The 19,334-nt window shown below is 33.5% G+C and overlaps 1 protein-coding gene across 4 annotated transcripts in view; it reads right to left on the bottom strand.

Annotated features, from left to right (window-relative positions):
• Positions 1-321: 321 nt before the first annotated feature.
• The window catches only part of ROCK2 (Rho associated coiled-coil containing protein kinase 2), a 187,206-nt gene continuing 168,193 nt past the window's right edge, over positions 322-19,334 (bottom strand). Inside the window, exons 20-32 of one of the 4 annotated variants that reach the window (XM_072635358.1) lie at positions 18,053-18,122; positions 16,377-16,480; positions 16,006-16,192; positions 14,436-14,529; positions 14,244-14,338; positions 13,142-13,321; positions 12,429-12,603; positions 9,779-9,849; positions 8,552-8,640; positions 7,919-7,997; positions 6,816-7,077; positions 5,688-5,901; positions 322-429 (exon numbers count right to left, since the gene is read on the bottom strand). In XM_072635358.1, the coding sequence (XP_072491459.1) occupies positions 426-429; positions 5,688-5,901; positions 6,816-7,077; positions 7,919-7,997; positions 8,552-8,640; positions 9,779-9,849; positions 12,429-12,603; positions 13,142-13,321; positions 14,244-14,338; positions 14,436-14,529; positions 16,006-16,192; positions 16,377-16,480; positions 18,053-18,122 (1,624 nt within the window). In that variant the 3' untranslated portion in view covers positions 322-425. Of the gene's footprint in view, positions 430-904; positions 1,590-5,687; positions 5,902-6,815; positions 7,078-7,918; positions 7,998-8,551; positions 8,641-9,778; positions 9,850-12,428; positions 12,604-13,141; positions 13,322-14,243; positions 14,339-14,435; positions 14,530-16,005; positions 16,193-16,376; positions 16,481-18,052; positions 18,123-19,334 lie in introns of those variants that run through there. The other 3 variants (XM_072635359.1, XM_072635356.1, XM_072635357.1) reach the window with 3 other exon arrangements.

Here is a 19,334-nt window from a genome sequence, read left to right as displayed (position 1 = left end):
AAAATAATTGCTTCTATTTCAACTCTTCTCAGTCCTCTTGTGAAATGTAGTGTTGTCCAATAGAGTTTTGTAGAACAAGACTTTGGAGGGGGGTATCCCTACAGTATCTTTATTCTGTTACCAATGACTCTTGGTTTAATCAGTCACCTTAAAAGATCTGAGGAAACTTCTCCAAGATTACTGATTTATATTGCAGCCCCCCCAAAAGTAAACCACTGATTTACATGTATACATACATATATATGTGTATGTATGTATGTACATATGTGTTTGTGTGTGTATACATATACATATATATATCGATCTCTCAAGAAAATATAGCTTCTTTCTTTCATTTAATAAATTTGGGGATATCACATTTCAGTCTTGTTCATAACAGGCAGAAAATGATCACCATGGATAGTGACTGCATTCACAGAAGGCAGTTAGCTGAGGAGGAAAAAAAAAGATCGTCATTGTTAGGAGCTGCCTTATCAAACTAGAATTATCTCCAAATTCTTTCCAAGCCTATCTAATTTAAAAGATATTCTGACATCACTATATGTATGCCTTCTTCAAAAAAAAAATTATACTTTACCATCAGTGGGCATAATTATTAAGCCCTAATGGGACTAATTTTCATAAACCTCACTTAATATTACAAGTTATATAGTAGAGTACTGCCATGACTAATGTGGTGGCAACAATTTGAGGGTTTGCAAAATTAATTCTATTCTGGCAACATAAGCTGTACTAGTGTTAACTAATAAATATAAAAATATACTTCAAAATAAGAAAATATTCCAATTTTACTCAGTATACTTTTGACAATTATATGGAAGCAATAAGCACTAATTCTTCCAAACTAGGTTGCAGCTGAAAAGATAACATGTTAAGAATATTATCTCTTAGACAAACACAGCAGTGATTATTTGAATTACTTTATATTTACATGACAGCAATCAGGACAACCAGAATTATTGCCTGAATTATTCTCCAAGTACAGAATTATAAGACATCCAGCAAACACTTCACACCACTACAAAAAAGCCAAGTCAGAAAAGGGTATTTCACAGCATTGTCAAGAAATGGAAAACTCTTGCAGTTTCAACTTTGCAAGTCTGAAGAAAAGGTGACAGGGAGAACATGCTATTTTCATAGATGAACTCAACAGCAAAGAGAAAAAAACAATTTTACTTTCCTCTTCAAAACAACTTATAATGGACAAGAGTTCTTGAATTACATTTTATTATAATTTTTTAGAGACTGTACTCCAAGTTGTCATTCCAAATACATTAAAATTTGTCAAATGCACAGTACATGTTATTTGACTTTTTAAAAGTTCAGTTGGAATCTTTTCTGAAATGTTAACTTTTAAAAATGAACTTTTAAATAATATTTTAAAATATGTGGGGAAAAAAGACTAGGGAACGTAAAAGCCCAAATCCAAACCACATGCTCTAAGCAGAAAGGAAAGCATCCATTTCTCATTTGAATTACCCCATTCATTTCTTCAGAAATCAAAAACATCGTCATCATCATCATCATCACCATCATCATCAATATCATCAAATGACCAATCCCAGTCCTTAAATGCCAAATCAAGCAATCTGCAACAGGAGGTTTACATATTTACACTTGGCTATACTCTGCATTTTAATGACCCCATTCATTATAAAATCATCATACACGTTAGTCTTGTAAACATTTTCTTTAACACTTCACTTTCTTATCAATCTCAATTTAAAATGTGGATATAATTTATAGAGATATTAGGTGGAAATCTGTGGTTATTAAAAAAAACTGCAATTTTTCAAGAGGCAATTAATCTTTATGTTCAGTTCTGGGCCCAATTCATTGTTCATTTGCAGTATGTGTCCAACGTATAGATAGATATTCTGAGGGACAGGTTCTATGGCTTGTGTTTTCAGCTGTAAACCATATTCCATCCTATCTCCTTCAACAAATTTCTCCCTTTGTCTTCCCCACTCTATTGCTTTTATTTTCAATCTCTCCCTACAGTCTACAAACATGCCCATGTCTCCCTTATTCTCAAAAAACTTTCATTTGATCCCTCTATCCTGAACTTGTAAAGGTCATAATAGATATCTCCACTCTCTCCTTAGACTGTTCTTAAACTCTTACAATCTGGTTTCCAATCTTATCTATCATTCTACCAGCAGTAACTATTGAGCTCTTGTCAATTCTCATTCCTGACCTCTCTTCAGCCTTTGATATTGTTTGTTTAATCTCTTCTCCATGGTACTCTCTTCCCTCTAGGTTTTCAGACTTCTCCTGGTCTTCCTTCTATCAGATCACTCCTACCCAGATCATGCAATCTCCCTCTTTACTTCTTCATTTGGTAATTGCATCAACATAGATTTAATTCTCAAATATATGTTGACAATTCTCAAATCAACCTATCATGCCCTAACCTTTCTGCTGACTTCCAATCTCGAATCTCCAGATGCCTTTCAGACATCTCAAACTGGATTTCTAGTAGATATTTCAAATTCAACATATTCAAAACTGAACTCATTACCTTTCCCTTTAACTTCCCTATTACTGTAGATAGTGATACCATCTTCCCAGTCCCTCAGGCTCCAAACTAGGTCATTCTTGACTTTTCATTATCTCTCACCATCCAATATATAATCTGTTGCCAAGGTCTACTATAGATTTCACCTTTGCAATATCTCTCAAATGCAACCCCTTCTCTCTTCTGACACTGCTAACACTCTGGTGCAAGCCCTCACCACCTCACACCTGAAGTGCTGGTGGGCTGCCTTATTCAAGTCCCTCCTCATTCTAATCCATCTTCCATTTGGCCACTAAAGTGATTTTACTAAAGCACAGGTCTGACCTGGGGGAAACTCCAGTGGCTCCCTATTGCCTCCATGATCAAATACAAAATCCTCTGTTTAGTATCTGAAGTCCTTTTCCTGTCACATGCTCTTCAATCCAGTTACACTCTACATATCTTGGCTCCAGGAATTTTTTCTCTGGCTATCCCCCATGCTTGGAATACTCTCCCTCCTCATCTACTGACTGGCTTCCCTGGCTTCCTTTAAATCCCAACTAAAATCCCATTTTTCTACAGGAAGCCTTTCTTAATCTCTCAATTCTAATGCCTTCTCTCTTTTAATTATTGTTTGCACATATAGCTTCTTAACTCCTCCATTAGATTTTTACCTCTTGGGAAAGGTACTGTCTTTTGTCTCTTTTTGTATTCACTAGGCACTTCATAAATGTTTACTAACCAACTAATATTTTGGATAGTAGTCACTTACCAATCAAACATATTACAACATAACATATGTAAACCTCTGAAAACCTTAAAGCACAATATAAAAACTAAGTACTGTGTTTTTTCCCACTTGTGTGCCAAACTCTCCAGAACGTATAGGTCTCACTTTAGAGATTATGCGGTACTCTAGGAGTCGTTACAACTAGCACAATGTCAATCACAAACAGGAACATCTTGACTTCTTCATCCATAGGAATCCCTCTTCAATTTATCATCTGCTCTGGATATCATTCCTGACAACAGCGAACACCTCTGGTGAACATATATTTGCTCTGCTTATGCTTTGCTTGAAATTACTGATCAGAATGTTGAATAAAGTTCTCTCTGTTCTTGTACATATTTCAAGGAATCATACATAATTTTGGCACATGCATGGGAGGCGCCTTGTTTGGAGCAAGATTTAACTCCCTCAAGGAATCAAATGCTCTTCTATAGTCAACAAACAAGTACAGCTGCTTCCTGTATTCTCTACATCTTCCCATCAACTGTGTGATGGCGAAGATATAGTCTGTTAATAGCATACTGAGTATGAAAGTTTGCTTGTTCCCTCCTAATACTAAAATTCAAGCGTATCCTTAAACGTGTGTATACATTATTCTCAATTTTACATAGGCATATAGGTCAACAGTTATTTTTTGTTTCCTTTGTTGCTTCTTTTTGTATTTTCCCCCCCTATCTTTTTAATTTTTCTTGCTTTTAAATACCCTGAGACTTGATCATTAAATACCTTCAAAACTACATCATGGTGAATAGTTTGCTTAGTCCAACTCTTTTCCCATTTTCATTTTCTTCAGTGCTATTTCCAATTCCTCTATAAGTGCATCTGGGAATGTGCTATTAAAGTCTGAATGTGGTAGTTCATCATACATGATGGTAAAAAGTTTGTTACAAAAATTTCTCCTATCATTCATGTTTTTTTCTGTTGTTCTACTTTCTTAAGCTAAATACCTTTGAGAATACTTTGCTTAGTTGAATCTCCACCAAACTTTCTTTAAACTTATTTCCCCCACCCTGAACTGCTTCCTGCTTTTCATTAGGAAGTATTGCTCATAATCTTGCAATATTCTTCATAATATCTTGACAGATGAATTTATATTCTAAACCACTACTGACTCTGGATGCCATCTCTCTCCATCGACGAGTAAACCAAGAGTTTGATGCCTAAGATAATTTTTTCTGTCTTCTTGTCTTCTCTAATAAATTAATCCTTTTACTTAGAAACATTTCAGAATGAGATTTCCTACAAATATAACTGTAAATTAAAGTGATAAAGACTCAGATGTTATAAATAAAAACAATAGTACATAAATTCCATAAAATGAAAAATATTTTTAAAAATATGAAGAATTCTAAATGAAATATATTTTCTACATTTTGAGAAATTTTCATCAAGCTATCTATTAATTTGATGGGTGAGTTTTGATGGTTAGTTTTAATCTACATGCAGCACTGTACAAAAGATCCCTATTACTTACTGTTATGACAAAATGTACAAAAAAAGTCAATGAAGAATAATTCGAAGGGGAGGGCCAGAACTAAAAAAAAAAAAATTAACAAAAATTTTAAATATTACATAGCTTCCATAGGTTTTTTCTTCCAAAGAAAGCATTCCTAAATTAATAAACCCCCAAATAGTATACTACATAGAAAAAAAAGTATCATTCATGTTGACACAATGATTCAATTTTAAATGTTGCTGCCACTGAATCTTTGTTGAGACAAAATTGCCTTCACTGTCTTCAAAAGCTACATGTAACATCAGACTTTTCTTGCGTACTAGTGTTTAGTTGGTGGCCTTAATCCATCAATCCACATGATAAAGACCTATGTCCTATAATATTTAAATTAAGAACTCTGCTGGGCAATCTGTATGTGTACTTGATATCAGATTGATGAACTGGTTCCTTTGCTCCAGATAGTTCCTCCTTTTAAAATAAATAGGGAGAACACTCTAGCTTACACAGTGATAACGGCTGGTACTCTATACTAGAGTTTACAAAGTATTTTTGTATAGGTGATCTAAATTGATCATTACCTCAATGAAAAATTAAGTCGAGCCTGTTTTCTAAAAATAGCCAAAATAGTATTTATAAATTCTGTCTTCAATAATTTAAATAACAAATTATGAGAGTTAACTGAAAAACCCCACTGGTGTTCACATTTTCTACCATACAACTATATCTGAATATATGACTGCAATTTGTTAAATAAATGTACAGCATGCTCAAACAAGTCAATGTATGTGATGTAAGGTTGACAAGTTTCTCGGATTTGACATGCAAGGTTTCATTAGAATTCTGAACACAAAGACGTAGTAGGATAATTTTAATAATGGTATTATATAAAATTATATTAAATCACTTGAGCAAATTAGTTTTGATGTTAGATTTTTAAAATTTACCTTGGTTTGCTTGGAGGAAGCTGTCGACTTGGCCGTCTTATAGACTGGTTGGGCTGTACCTTCATAGAAGTTCTAGGAGATGACCGAGCAAAGGGATCTGGTGCTGGGGGTTTTTTGGGTATCTTTTTTACCAACCGACTCACCCACTTCTGCTGGTCTTCTGTAGAATTAGCTAATAACAGCAGATTCTTTGCCGATGAAATATCATAGTATACTGAAATGAAATATTTCAAACAATAACTTAGTATTTTTGATCATGAATGGTACATGCCTCTCCCACATACTTAGATTTATTCTAATAATCTTACAGGTGGCTTCTCTACTCTCTCCTTCCTAAAGTATCTTTCATACTACTGCCTTGAAAGTCTTAAAAAATGCATAAATCTGATCATGTTATTTCACTAATTAAAAAATCATTGTCCTCCTCACCCTCTTTTTTAACTGTCTGCTGGGCACAAGTGAAGTTCCTTTCCCTGGTATTTAAGGCCTTGTACATGACAGGTAGTGCAATACCTTTTCATTACTTACCCTCATCTTTGCACCCCACTCCCCAAACCCTACGCACCCCCATCCCCACGCCCAAGCCATGTCCTCTATGCTCTAGTCAAATTGATTTTCTGCATTCCTCTCTCCTTAAATGCACTATGATCTCCAGTCTTCATGACTTTCTTTGTTAATGCTAGTGCCTATGACTGGAAAACTTTCCTTCTACTTCCTGTTGAATTTTGAACAGCTTAACTGTAAACCTAAATGCCACTTCCTTTGGGAAGCCTTCCCTGATTCCCTTGGTTATCAGCAATACCCTTCACTCTAGGGGGTCACATAATGCTGTTTTGTACCTCTCTAGTATACTTTGAATGCGATATTGTGCAGTACTGTTATTTTGAATGTCTTATTCCCCTACTAGTCTCTAAGGTCTAGGAGGGATTAGCTAACTTTTTTTCTCCCTCAAAGCCTAAAATACCACTCTAAAGATAGTAAATATTCACTATAATAACTATTCAGTGAAGGGATGTTTCTGTTTATCAATATTCTCATTAAAAATCCATCAATGAGATATGTCTAATTTCTACAGAACACAATTTGTTTCTTAGAGATAGTGCAAGAATATTTAGTTTCATTACTTACCTTTGCAAGGGGCTATGATTTCCTCCTTTTTGTCCATGTGGTCTTTATGGCATTTGATATGGCAGCGGCGGCACTCGAGAGCAGGGGGAGGTTTAAACATGTGCCAAAGGGGCTTCATACAGGCCTCACAGTTAGTTGGGAAATGATAAAGAGTTGGAATAAATTCATGTCCTTTGTGGCAAATGCAGTTTGACTTCTCCCCAACAGGTTCCACGGGAAATTCTTGTTCTTTTTTGCTTTCACCTTCATTAGCATACAGGATCTAGAAATATCAAAAAAGAGAACCACATGTCATTTCTAGATAAAAGCTATTCACTTAATAGAAAAGCCACATTCGGACAGGCCAAGTAAAAGTTATATCAACATAAAGTATGGAATAGGAAATTTTAAGTCAAAACATTTAATTTTGTCATATCACAGTAAATGTTACTTAGAGGAAGGAAAGATCATTAAATTTTTACCAATCTTAAATCTGTTCAAACTTCAATAAAAAAAAAAAATCAAAGTCTTGATACTTTAGCAGCTACCTGTTTTTCCCTTGTCTTTCCTTTTGGATTTTAAAAAAAAAACTATGTTTTAGAAATTTCAACAGAAGATTAGGGAACAGAGATATTTCAATCAAAACCTCTAGATCAGTATTCCACTTACAAAAAGTTTTAAGTTTTGGGAAAATGATGATCAACATACATTTACTGGTACTACTTCTTTCATTCTTAAAAGTTACTGTAATTATGCTCCTAACTTGGTCTTACAAATGGAAATGTAGGTAAAAATAAAGCTATTGATAAAGAGAAATAAAAATCTGACAATTGAACAGGCAATATTCTCAAAAGAGGAAAGACACACTAAGTTCCTTTACAGCAAAGAGTATGTCTTAAAATTCCAAATTCTCATTAGAAATGAAAAAGACAAAATAATTTTAAAATATGTTGTCAATGAATAACAGATTCTAGTATGTCTGAAGGACCTGAGAACATCTCTGAGAACGGCTTACAAACTCTCTATGTAGAAAGCAGGAAAAGCAAAGAGAGTGAAAAGTCTGATCACAGGTATCTTGCATGGTATAACCTGAGGAGGAGAGGGCAAAAAAGGCCACATGATACCTGGAATATCCTTGGAATCTCTTTGGAATCAGCTCTATAAACATCTGTCTGTGTGACTGGCCGAACATGGAACAACTTACTGTAATAGATGTTAAGAAATAAAATATCAGAAAAGGATAAAATCATGGCAGTTATTATTTCAAGAAGCATATTAAATTAACTTCATACACGTACATGATTGGAAAACATACTACTCCACATAATTTATGTATCAATGCTTGAGATTTTTAGAAATTCTTCTCCCAAATGTTAAATTTCTACACTTCACATGGTAATTCACAGATTAGCTCCAAATAAAATACATACTCTAAAACACAAAATTAAAATTAATCTTAAAATAAACAACTTAAAAAAAACTAAACAAAGCCTAACAGATTAAAAAATGAAATAAATAAAATAAATTAACAAAGCCTTAGGCCATGTTCTATCACTTGCTAAAATCATCTCCCAAAGGTAAAAAAAAAAACAATGGCTACATTCTACAGTGTACACCACCATATTCCCAAATGTGATGCTGGCATCAATTTCTTCAAAGAATAGGAAAATATATATCAATTACTCAAAAAAACCTACCTTAATTTAATATATAAAGAAAATTTTTATTTACTACCCATCCTGTATTAAAATACTTACTCTATATCTAACACCATGTAAGGGTTAGACTGTTCTTTATCTTGTTCACTATCATAGAAAAGAATCTTCTTGCTGCTCACAATCACATACTGTTAAGAGAGAAAGAGCTGAATATTAAGGTTCATGTTATTCTAGCCTCTGTTTCAATTACTCTTTTTTGCAAGCATATAAAATTCTTTTACAGCAATAAAAATCAATGCTAGCACACAAAATAAAATGGAATTAAAAGGATGTACTCAAGGAATTTTTGTAAAAATGTTATCATTTAAAACAATAGTACCTGAAATGCTTTTTAAAAAGGACATAGTCTCATAGTATGATAAAGATGCTTCTAAAATAAGAAAGGGTTCTAAAGTATATTCACGAACTCCAAATCACTGAAACTAGAATAAGAATGAAGGGAATGTTTGATAATTTTAGATATGCTTTCTATCTGAAAATGACTAAACAACATTATTGTTTTTTGAGCATTAATGTTAATTCAAAACTACTAAATTTATCAATAATATTACATAATCAAATAATCAGAATCTATAAATTAGTCATAATCAAATCTAATAGTGGTAAATATGACATGGGGAAGAAATAATCTAAAGTTAAGCTATTGCTAACATTTCATTTCCTTGTTTTTCCAAATAAAATAAAATAAAATTGAAATTCCAAACTCTCATTAGAAATGAAAAAGACAAAATAGTTTAAAATCTTTTACCAATGAGTAACAGATTCTAGTATGTCTGAAGAACCTGAGAACATCTCTGAAAATGGCTCACAAACTCTCTACGTAGGAAGCAAAAGACAGTGAAAAGTTTGATCACAGGCATCTTGCATGGTACATCCCAAGGAGGGGGCAAAAAAGGCCATATTCTCAAATAAAAGCCCATCTAAGTGTCATAGGGAGGATTTTGTTCAACGATCTTCTAATCTAGAAATATTTAAGCTAATTTGGTATGCTCAATGACTGTGGCCCCTCCCTTTCTGTATCAGTCACTGTACAATCCCACTCACTACGACCCCATTTTGTAATCAAAACAAATATTTTTTCTGATTAGCAGCTAAGGCATGAAACTTCTGGTACCTATGGATCAGCCTTGCCACTTCCAAGATCTGGACCAAAAAAGGACCTTTAGCTAAAGCAGGATCCAAAGATTATGTAAAATGTGCAACAGATCAATAAACTATCTCTGGGAAAATAATGCTACAACTTCTAACCATATAGTACTAAATTACCTTCTTAACCCATCCAAACTTCTTAGTGTTGTTTCGTACAGGCAGTGAAAGCCATCCCTCTAATCTTGATTCTGCAAATAAGCAAAGGAATTATAACTCAAGTAACAAATGTTTTTTTAGGTTTTATGGCTACATGATTTTCATCTAGATATTATGAAGCAGTATTACTCTGTTTCTCAATGTTTATCATTACAATTACCTATATATAATCCACAAATATAATAGTCATTGTAAGCAAATACAATTTTTTCAAAAGGAGCTTTACAACGAAAATAAACTTGCACCCTATAGTTCGTTTACTCGGGTAAAAAGTCCCACTGATAGGACTTGTTTAAAACATGCATTTGTGATCTGGGAAGGCAAGTAGCAAACTAATAACTCTAGCTTTATTTTGAGGGCATATCTCTTTAAGAAATTCTTATCATGTTGGAAATATTTAATTTTAATTGTAATTGAAATTTCCTTTGAAGACAACGTACCTTTTTAAAGGTAGAAAACACTGGACTTTTAGAATGTTTACATGAAAATTAAAAAGGGAAGTTACAAATTACAAATCAAACGCTGCTACAACACAGAACAAAAATCTCATTATAAATCAAGTTGATGCACTAAATAATACTTAATAATAGACAAAATTCCAGTTCAACAGCAGAACTTGGATAATATCTTGTACCATTTATAATCATTTTTTTAAAAAGGGAAATGATATTAGTATAGAGATTTCATAGAATATAGCATCCAGATGCAGTTCTAAATGGAAATACTATCATAAAAATCAAGATATAGTTTTAATTCTCTGATATTATTTAAACCTGGTCATTTACTGAGAGAGAGAAGCTACTTCACCAGATAACCTCATGTTTCTAGGATAAATATAAGATTACTAATATATTACTTAAAATCAAAGTTGGTACTTAAAATGACATTTTATGTCTTATCTTGATTACCTTAGTAAGGGATGAAGACAAAGAAATAAATTATGAGAAAATGAAAGAACAAATATGTTTCACTGTAGTTATTTTACTTTACAGTCTTCATTTAAAATGATCTAAAATTGTACTCACATATAATTACTATATTGTTTTGTATTCAATCACACACTGCCTTGGATTTTATATATACACGCACACACACATCCATACATACATACCACACACGTATATATGTATATATGTATGTAAGTATATAGATGCATGTATATATGTGTGTGTGTATATGTATATATATGTACACACATACGTGCATGTTTTTATGCCATCCTCCAGTGGAGTCCTGCTTCAATGTCTTACATACCTTATAGAGATTCTAGGTTCATGAAGGTTATGACAATAGAGTATAAGCTTCAGGAAGTCCTACCTAGCAATCTGGAAAGGTTTCTAGTACAGTCCAGTGATAAAATGTGTGTCTTTTATCAAAGGACCAGCATAGCTATTTTGAGAGAGGCTGATGATCAAAGGATTAAAACCATTAGGTGAGGAATGTTTTTCTTCACCAGAGCAACTCAAAAAACTAACTACACCAAGACATATGATACATGTGTGGATAGAGTATACACAAGGAGATAATTATGAAATCTTAAAATACTAACATGTTCACCTATTATCTCCCCATTGAGGTTGTAAGCTATTTTAGGACACAGACCACATATTTAATTCTTTCATATTCCTCATAGTAACCAGTCTCACTATCCTGAGGGTATAAATACTGAATATGCTTATTATATGCTTTTGTTGATGAGAAAATGAAAAAAAAATTCTGTATCTTTAAACCATGATCAAATTTAACATTCACATACATTTGCCTGAAAATAGCTCACAGCAGGGAAATGCTAGGAGCTTTGAAGCCATGCCATTTTCCTACTTCTCTTGCATAAATAAGATAATCTAGTTTCTACATTGTAGCAAGTTTCCAAAAGAACTGAGTTTTAAAATCTATTTTATAATTAATGGGTTAGAAAAATATTTAAATAATTCTCTATGCACGCAGCATTTTTACCAGGTCTAATGAAAGTCATAAGAGTTAGTAGATATAGCAATATAATGTTATGAAAACTTTTCAAAAGGAACGAAGTTAGGAGAGGGGGAGAAACAATCCATGAGTGAAATGGTTTTCAGGATGTCACCTGCACTATCAGGTTCCGAAGAAATGGGTGCACAAGATAAAGGTTCTTCCTCTGAGTCAGAATCAGAGTCGAGAAGCATGTGAGAACTGGAAGGCTTAGTAGCAATATTGAGAGAGGTAGAAGAACGTTGATAGGTGAAAGACATGGACTCCATAGTACGTGACTGAGTGATATGGACTAAATACCCAACATAAAAGAATGGAAAGTGCAAAAAAAAAAAAAAAAGTTAACAGAAAAATTAGACATAGAACAGCTTTTTAAAAATTAGTTATTACATTATATGATGAGCTACTAAAACAAATGTGAAAGTAAATTAGTTTTCTTTTTTAAAGCATAATCAGAAGTAAAAAATAATTAAAAGGTGAAGAATGGTAGAACCAAGATACATGTTTTCCCATAAATTTACTGGCATTTACACCAATCTGAAAAAAAAAAAACTGTCACAAGCCTTGAGATAATCATTTATATGATTTTAATTCTGAGCCAAAAGTCTTTTTATAAAAATAATTAAAAGTGCTGAAAACAAACCTGTACCTGGAAACCCATCATCTGCCTCAGCTTCCCCTGGTCCACTGCCTATACTGGAACTATCCAGACCAATGTGTAAGGCCTGGAGCTGTGACCGAAGCTGTTCAATATCACTGTCTTTACTGTCCAGTGTCATTTGCAGTTCAATTCGAATCTGGCTTTCTTCAGCTATTTGCTATAAAAGAAAAAAATACTTTTTGCTTAAAGTTAAACAGGGTATATGCAAAAAGTGTGTGTGTGTGTGTGTGTGTGTGTGTGTGTGTGTGTGTGTGTGTATGTATCAGTGTGTGTATGCTCAATCCACCAATATAGAGGAACAACTTGCCCATAACTTTATAGATTATGGTTTTGGAGGAGAAAGTCACTGAAATCCAAATCACCTGCATGTCATAACATCACCTCCCTGATGTCATGGTCCTCTTCAAGAACAATGGACAAACTACAAGACTATGCCTGAAGTATACAGGTTAAGTGACTTGGTCAATGTCTTAGAGCAAGTAAATGGAGAGGGGAAAGGGAATGAGATTTGAACTTGGCATTCTATTTACTATGACTCACTGACTGTAGGTATGATATGTTACTCATCAAATTTAGTCTACTTATTCTTCAAGTAACATTTTTCTGAAACAGGCTAAAAACGAAAAATAAAATACACAAAAATTTTAAAATGCCATCCAACTACCATAAAAGTTTGCAAAAAAGAGGATTCTTACAGCTTGCATTTCATTCAATTCTTTTTGATATTTGATCATCTGTTGAGTTAACTTTTCACGTTCTGATTTCAGTTCCATATGTAGCTTTCTGTTCTCTTTCTCTTTCCTCCTCACATCCGTGTCAGCACCACGCCTGGGAGGTTCTTTTCGATTCATAATCTCAGCCAATTTATTCACAGCCTAGGAGAAATAAAACTGTTTACTGTCTGCTGTTTTCCCTATATCCCATCATTTGTCATGATGCAAATACCTGTAACCACATAGGTAGGCCACAAAATACTATCTAAAACTTTTTAATAAGATGCCCCTGTTCTTCGGTCACTTTAAGTACAGAAACTTTTAAGTACCTGTTACATTAATTTACCCTCTATTACCTCCCAACCAAAACCCTACTGCTGTCCCTTAGAGTTTTCTAAGAGTTCTGGTTCCATTTGCCTTCTTGTCACTTTCACTTCTTAAGCTCGCAAACAGTTCTACAACAGAAAAATCTCCATTTTCCTTCATGAGAAAGAAAATTTTATCTGAAACTCACAAGCATTATCAACAGTTAAAAAAAAAAAACAAACCAAGTGAGCTAAGTTTGACTATAAATAGGCATTCAACAATTGAACTGCCCTGAAGCAAGTCACTTGATGTCTCAAGACTTAGGTTTTCTCCTCTATGAAATGAAGATGAAGGTTAAGATGATCTCTAAAGTTCCAGATTTAAATCTTCTGTGCAAACACTTTCTTTGAAATACTAACAATTTCCACAATGCTGGCCGAAGTCATTATATAATTTTTCATAAAACAGAAAAAGTTAAATATGAGTTTGCAATGAAAAAATTTAGGTATGGGAAGAGGATAGCAAGAAATTAAATACAGCTATGTCATAAATAGCATATTGGACATAACCTCTACACCAAACTGAGACTTTATTAATTAAAAGTTACAAAAATTAGGAACAGAACCTTCATTCCCTGCCCCCCCCCTCAAAAAATTTCATAATCTTATGCTTGAATGAATCCAATTTATAATGCACCTATAATGCAGAATATAAATATAAAAATTTAACATAAATGGGCAAACATTCAGAATATATTTATAATTTCTATTACACTTACTTGAGTTTTTAGTGTTCTCTCATTTAATAGTTGTTTCTCAAATTGTGATTTAATAATTGATATATTTGTTTCTTCATCTTTCAATTTTGACATTTCTGAAATTTAAAAAAATGCAGTTTGCTTATGAAAATAAAATTTAAAATAAACCCTTAAGCAGACTAAAAATATATCTTATTCTTAGTCAATACATACGCTCTTGGACTTCCTTGACTTTATTATTCAGTTCTTCTTTCTCATTTGCGAGATTAGCCACATCACTAGTTAGTGTCCTATTAGCCTCCTCAAGCTAGGAAATGAAAAGAAAAATAAAGCAAATCCTTTAAAAGTTCTTTTTAATTTGCCACTTCCCTCCTCTTCCGCCTTTGGTACTACCTTCTGGACACTCATTTTCAGCTCTCTCATTGGTCTGTTTCCAGGTAACATGCTACTATCCAAATGATTTCTTTTTCTTATTAATATGCATGTTTAAACTAAGGAAGATTCACCCAGATCTCAGAATTATACAGGTTTTGGAAAAGAAATTATGTGACTTCTGACTTCAAGTAGGTTTCTTGGAGGAGGGGGAAAACAGCAGCCATGAGTTAACATAATGTTCTCAGATTTCAGGAGCATTTTGAAAAAAAAATTAAGTATTGAGAACTATAATCCTCAACCAAGTGGTTACCAAGTAAAAATTCTGACTTCATCTTTTAAGTCTAGCACTATTCAGATCGTACGTGTAAAACTTTTCCTGCTTGTAATTTGCTTTTTGAATACATTTTCTAAAAAAATTTTAAGGGGTCACAAAAAGTTAGATACAACTAAAAATGACTAAACAAACAACAACAAAAATACTTTATCCCTTAATCTCCTATCCTTCATTCATGCTTCTTCCTTATATCTTTAATAAACATAGGAGGTATCAAAATCTCTCTCTTTTGTGATATTCAGTGTCAAATACATTCTCAATGATACGTGATTTAGCAGAAATAATATTAAAAAAACAAATTGGTGTTCATATGAAAATGTTTCCACTTTGTAGCAAGCAGCACAAAGGCAGTAAATGAACATGATTCAGAAGAATTTAATAGATTTGAGTTCTAAACTTCACTAAACATTAATAAAAATAATTACATTGCTTTAATGAAATAATTTGTTTTTATTTTCATTCTAGTAATACCAAGGCCCTAAAAAAGGGTGGTAGAAAAAAATATTTTGATCTACTTATAAGGTGGGTCAGTTTCACACCGTTTTTTTTTTTTTCTAACATTCCCACCTTAGTATAACTAAGCTTAAGAATTCCTCTCAAAATGTGCTTGTTAAAAAAAATAAGCACAGAAACTTCTCTACTGCGTAAGGATAATATACCTCACTTACAAAGTATTTTGTGATTTACACAGTGCTTTCCTCCCTGTTTTTTAAGGGAGACAGAACAAATACTAGTAGCCCCATTTTAAAGATAAGAAAAGGAAGGCTTACATAAGTTAACTGCTTGGAACCACACCACTAGTAAAATTAAAACTAGGTCTCAAATTCAGGTCTTTTAATTCCAAGATAAGTATTTGATTCATTCCCAGCTTCTTCTGCAACTTTACTATATTTGTTTAGGTTCTTCCTGCAATTTTTCTCAAATTGTCATGAGGGAGCTAAGAGTTAAATAAGTTCAAAATTTTAATACCAGTATATGCTTAGAATTGCAAAATTTTCATAATTTCTCTGGAAAAGATTTATCACAGGAGAATATAAACTTTACTAAATTAATATCACAAAACAAATTACTTACAGATGCTATTGTAGCATCTTTTTCTGCAAGTTCTTGTTTGTGTCGAGCCATCATCTCTTTAATTTCCAGCTCTTTCATGATCTTCTCTTTTTCCAAATCAGAGTACTGTTCTTCAGCAATAGAACGGGCTAGCTGCTCTGAGTCAGCTTTTGTCAAGGTGATCTCCAGCTGTGCAGCCAGGGAGTCCCTGCATTTTCAGAAATACATATCGAGTTAGTACAAGCATATCTATTGCTTCTGCCCAGCACAGTGCCTGGCACATAGGAGGTGTGGAATAAATGCTTGCTGCTGAGTGACTGGGAACTCAGCTTTGGCTTAGTTTTCCTTTGTGCTGCTCCCTGTCTTATCGGAAAACAGAATTGAACCCTCACCTCTCATCCTGCAACTCTTGGCTCTTCTGCTGCATTTCTTTGCAAAGCTTGGTCTTCTCTTGACATTCTTCTTTAAGCTCTCGAACTTGTGTTTTATAGAGAGTCTGAATTTCAAAATATAAGAACAAAATGTAAAAAACTATCATAACTGTCGCAAAGAATGAGACTTAGTCTTCTATTTTTAGGATGACTCAAGATGTTCCTGTTCTCCCTGTAGCCCAAAAATTCCCCTGGCTAATTGCATCTTTTCTAGGTACCTAGAAATGGTCTACAGAGCCATGATGTTGGCAAATTGTCCCTCAGGAGATACCTACGTCACACAGCCCAAGGATTATAGCAGAAAACTTTTGGTGGACAAAAAAGGCCATTTTATATTTATTTTATGTTTGTGTTTCTATATACTTGACTGAGAATAGAAGGTACTCAGTGATTGTGGTTAGATGGGTCTTGTCTAATGGAGATGTTTTGAAGTACTAAAGGGTAGAACTAGTAACAATGGGTGAAAGTTGCAGGAGCAGATTGTGGCTTGATATTAGGAAAAACTATGTAACATTGAAACTGTCTAAAAGTAAAACCGATGGAATCTGGAGTCAGTGGGTTCCCTGTAACTTGGAAGTCTTAAAGTAAAGACTAGATGATCACTTGTTACAATTGCTATAGAAGGAATTCTTGTTCAGGTATGGGCTGCACTGACTTGAATTTCTTTCCAATTCTAAAATACTATGTTTTTACAATTTCTGAATTAAATACTTATTCAAACAAAAATTCAATGCACACATAAAGCACTTCATTGATCTTGATCTCCTAAAGAAGTAACTTCAAACAATGAATAGATATAAGGTCTTAAAAACTGAGAAGTGCTTTTAAACTTATCTAATCCTATATGAAATTTGCATTAGTTTTTTGCCTTTACTAAAGATAAGCTGTTTGATTTTATTACCGTTCATTAAGCTCAAGATGTGACTACATCTGAGTGTCTCAGGGAGGTTTCAAAGAGGTTTCTACTACAAAGATTAATATGATGTGGAAGGTCATATCATGAAGAGGAAAAACTAGAAATTTAGACTAAAACTTTTGCGAGTTAGTGGCATATATGTATCACAGATACTTTTATTTATAATTTGAAGACAGATGGAAAAATTATGTAATACAATTAACTTTTCTTGTTAAATATCCATTCCTTCATTATAAAAATGTACTCTTCATACTCTACAAAAATATCATTACTGGCCCATTACCAACAGGATATGTGCCTACAACTCTTCAATACCTTTCACCAAGTAACAGTGGTATATTTGCATTAACACATCTACTCTCTTTGGTCTAGCATTCTTTGTTAGGATTTGGTTATACACCCATTGCTCTATGAGTAAATAACCCAAAAGTTCCTGACTTCAAAACATCACATTAAATAACAGTATAAACTTTTTCATAAAAAAATTCAATAACTACATTACTCCTATGTTAATGACAGTAATTAAGCCCCCTTAACTTGTGGGGAATAATAAGTTACATAAAATAAAATTTGGTCTGGTAAAAATTTTTTGAACTTACAATTATGGAAATGACTTATTCCACAGATATAAACTTTATCCTCTAGTTTCATAGAAAAGGGTAAAAAGTCCTACCAACCAAAAGAATGAAACAGCTTTTCAATGAAAGTATTTGGTACCTACTGAGAAATATTGTTCTGCTTCAAGCTGATCCTGGAGTTCTTTCATTTGTCCATCAGCATCTTGTCGTTCTCTATTAGAACATTAATTCACAAATTCAGGTTATCTTTATTCCATAATGCTTATACCCATAAAGCATAGCAATATGGAGAGATTACCTAGTTCAGCCCTCTCACTTTTGAAGGAAAACAGATCCAGGGAGGTGAAATGAATAGACTTAGACCCACAATTAATTAGTGGTAGTATCTATAGGAGGCCAATCATGCAAAGGATAAACTGTAATCTAATAATCTTGTTTTCACCATCTAAATGAGAAGCTAGAAGAAAATGATGCAGTCATTCATCAACTCTCAATCTGATGATGTAGTGGAGATCCTAATATTATACAGAGTGCTACTTCTGCCACTCACTAGACAGATAACTGTAGTGAAGCCTTAGCTTAGCTTCCGCCACCATAGCCTGGTGATTCCACTTTCAGAGGCAGTGTGAGGTAGTGGACAATGAACCAGCCCTTGGTTAGGAGAAGCAGGTTCAAGACCTACTCTGTCACATACTCTCTGCAGTCATGTTTAATCGCTCACTTCTTAGTGCCTCAGGTAACTTTTTAAGATTCTACGTTGTAGGGAAGGTGCATATTTGCACTGGCAAAAGACATAACTCACTAAGTACTTACTATACCGATAAAATTCAAAGTCTATTTAAAAAACACACCATAATACTTGCACTACATAAACCTGAAAGGGTCATAAGGAATAAAAACTTCATAAATTTTAAAGCATTAAATTAATGAAAAGCAATGAGAGCTCCTAAGTGTAATCTGGAGTACATGCACTGAATTTTTCTCTATTAAATTTTAAAATGTTATGTGTACTTTTGCATTACTTTTGGGAGGGGTGAGGGGGGGAATGATGCAGTTGCGTTTAAGTGACTTGCCCAGGGTCACACAGCTAGTAAATGTCAAGTCTCTGAGGCTAGATTTGAACACGGGTCCTCCTGAATCCACTGCCAGTGCTCTATCCACTGCACCTCCAGCTGCCCCCTTTCACTTTCACTAAGCTAAATAATCAGACTGATTGAACTATTATCAATGACTAAAGGAAGAAACCCCAGTAATTTCTTCCAAATGAAACTGACAAACCATCTTATTCATTCTGTTATTTTAGTAAAAACTACTGAAAGAATATTTGTCTTTATTTTGAAAATAAAAATCTACTAGAGCTGGCCAATCATTGTAGAGTCAAAAGAGTTAAACTGGTTATATTATGCCCATTTATAGTATACAGAA

This window comes from Notamacropus eugenii, chromosome 1 (assembly GCF_028372415.1).
Source record: "Notamacropus eugenii isolate mMacEug1 chromosome 1, mMacEug1.pri_v2, whole genome shotgun sequence".
Lineage (NCBI taxonomy): Eukaryota > Metazoa > Chordata > Mammalia > Diprotodontia > Macropodidae > Notamacropus > Notamacropus eugenii.
Note: the sequence above shows the minus strand (reverse complement) of the source record. Positions and strands in the feature narration are given on the sequence as shown.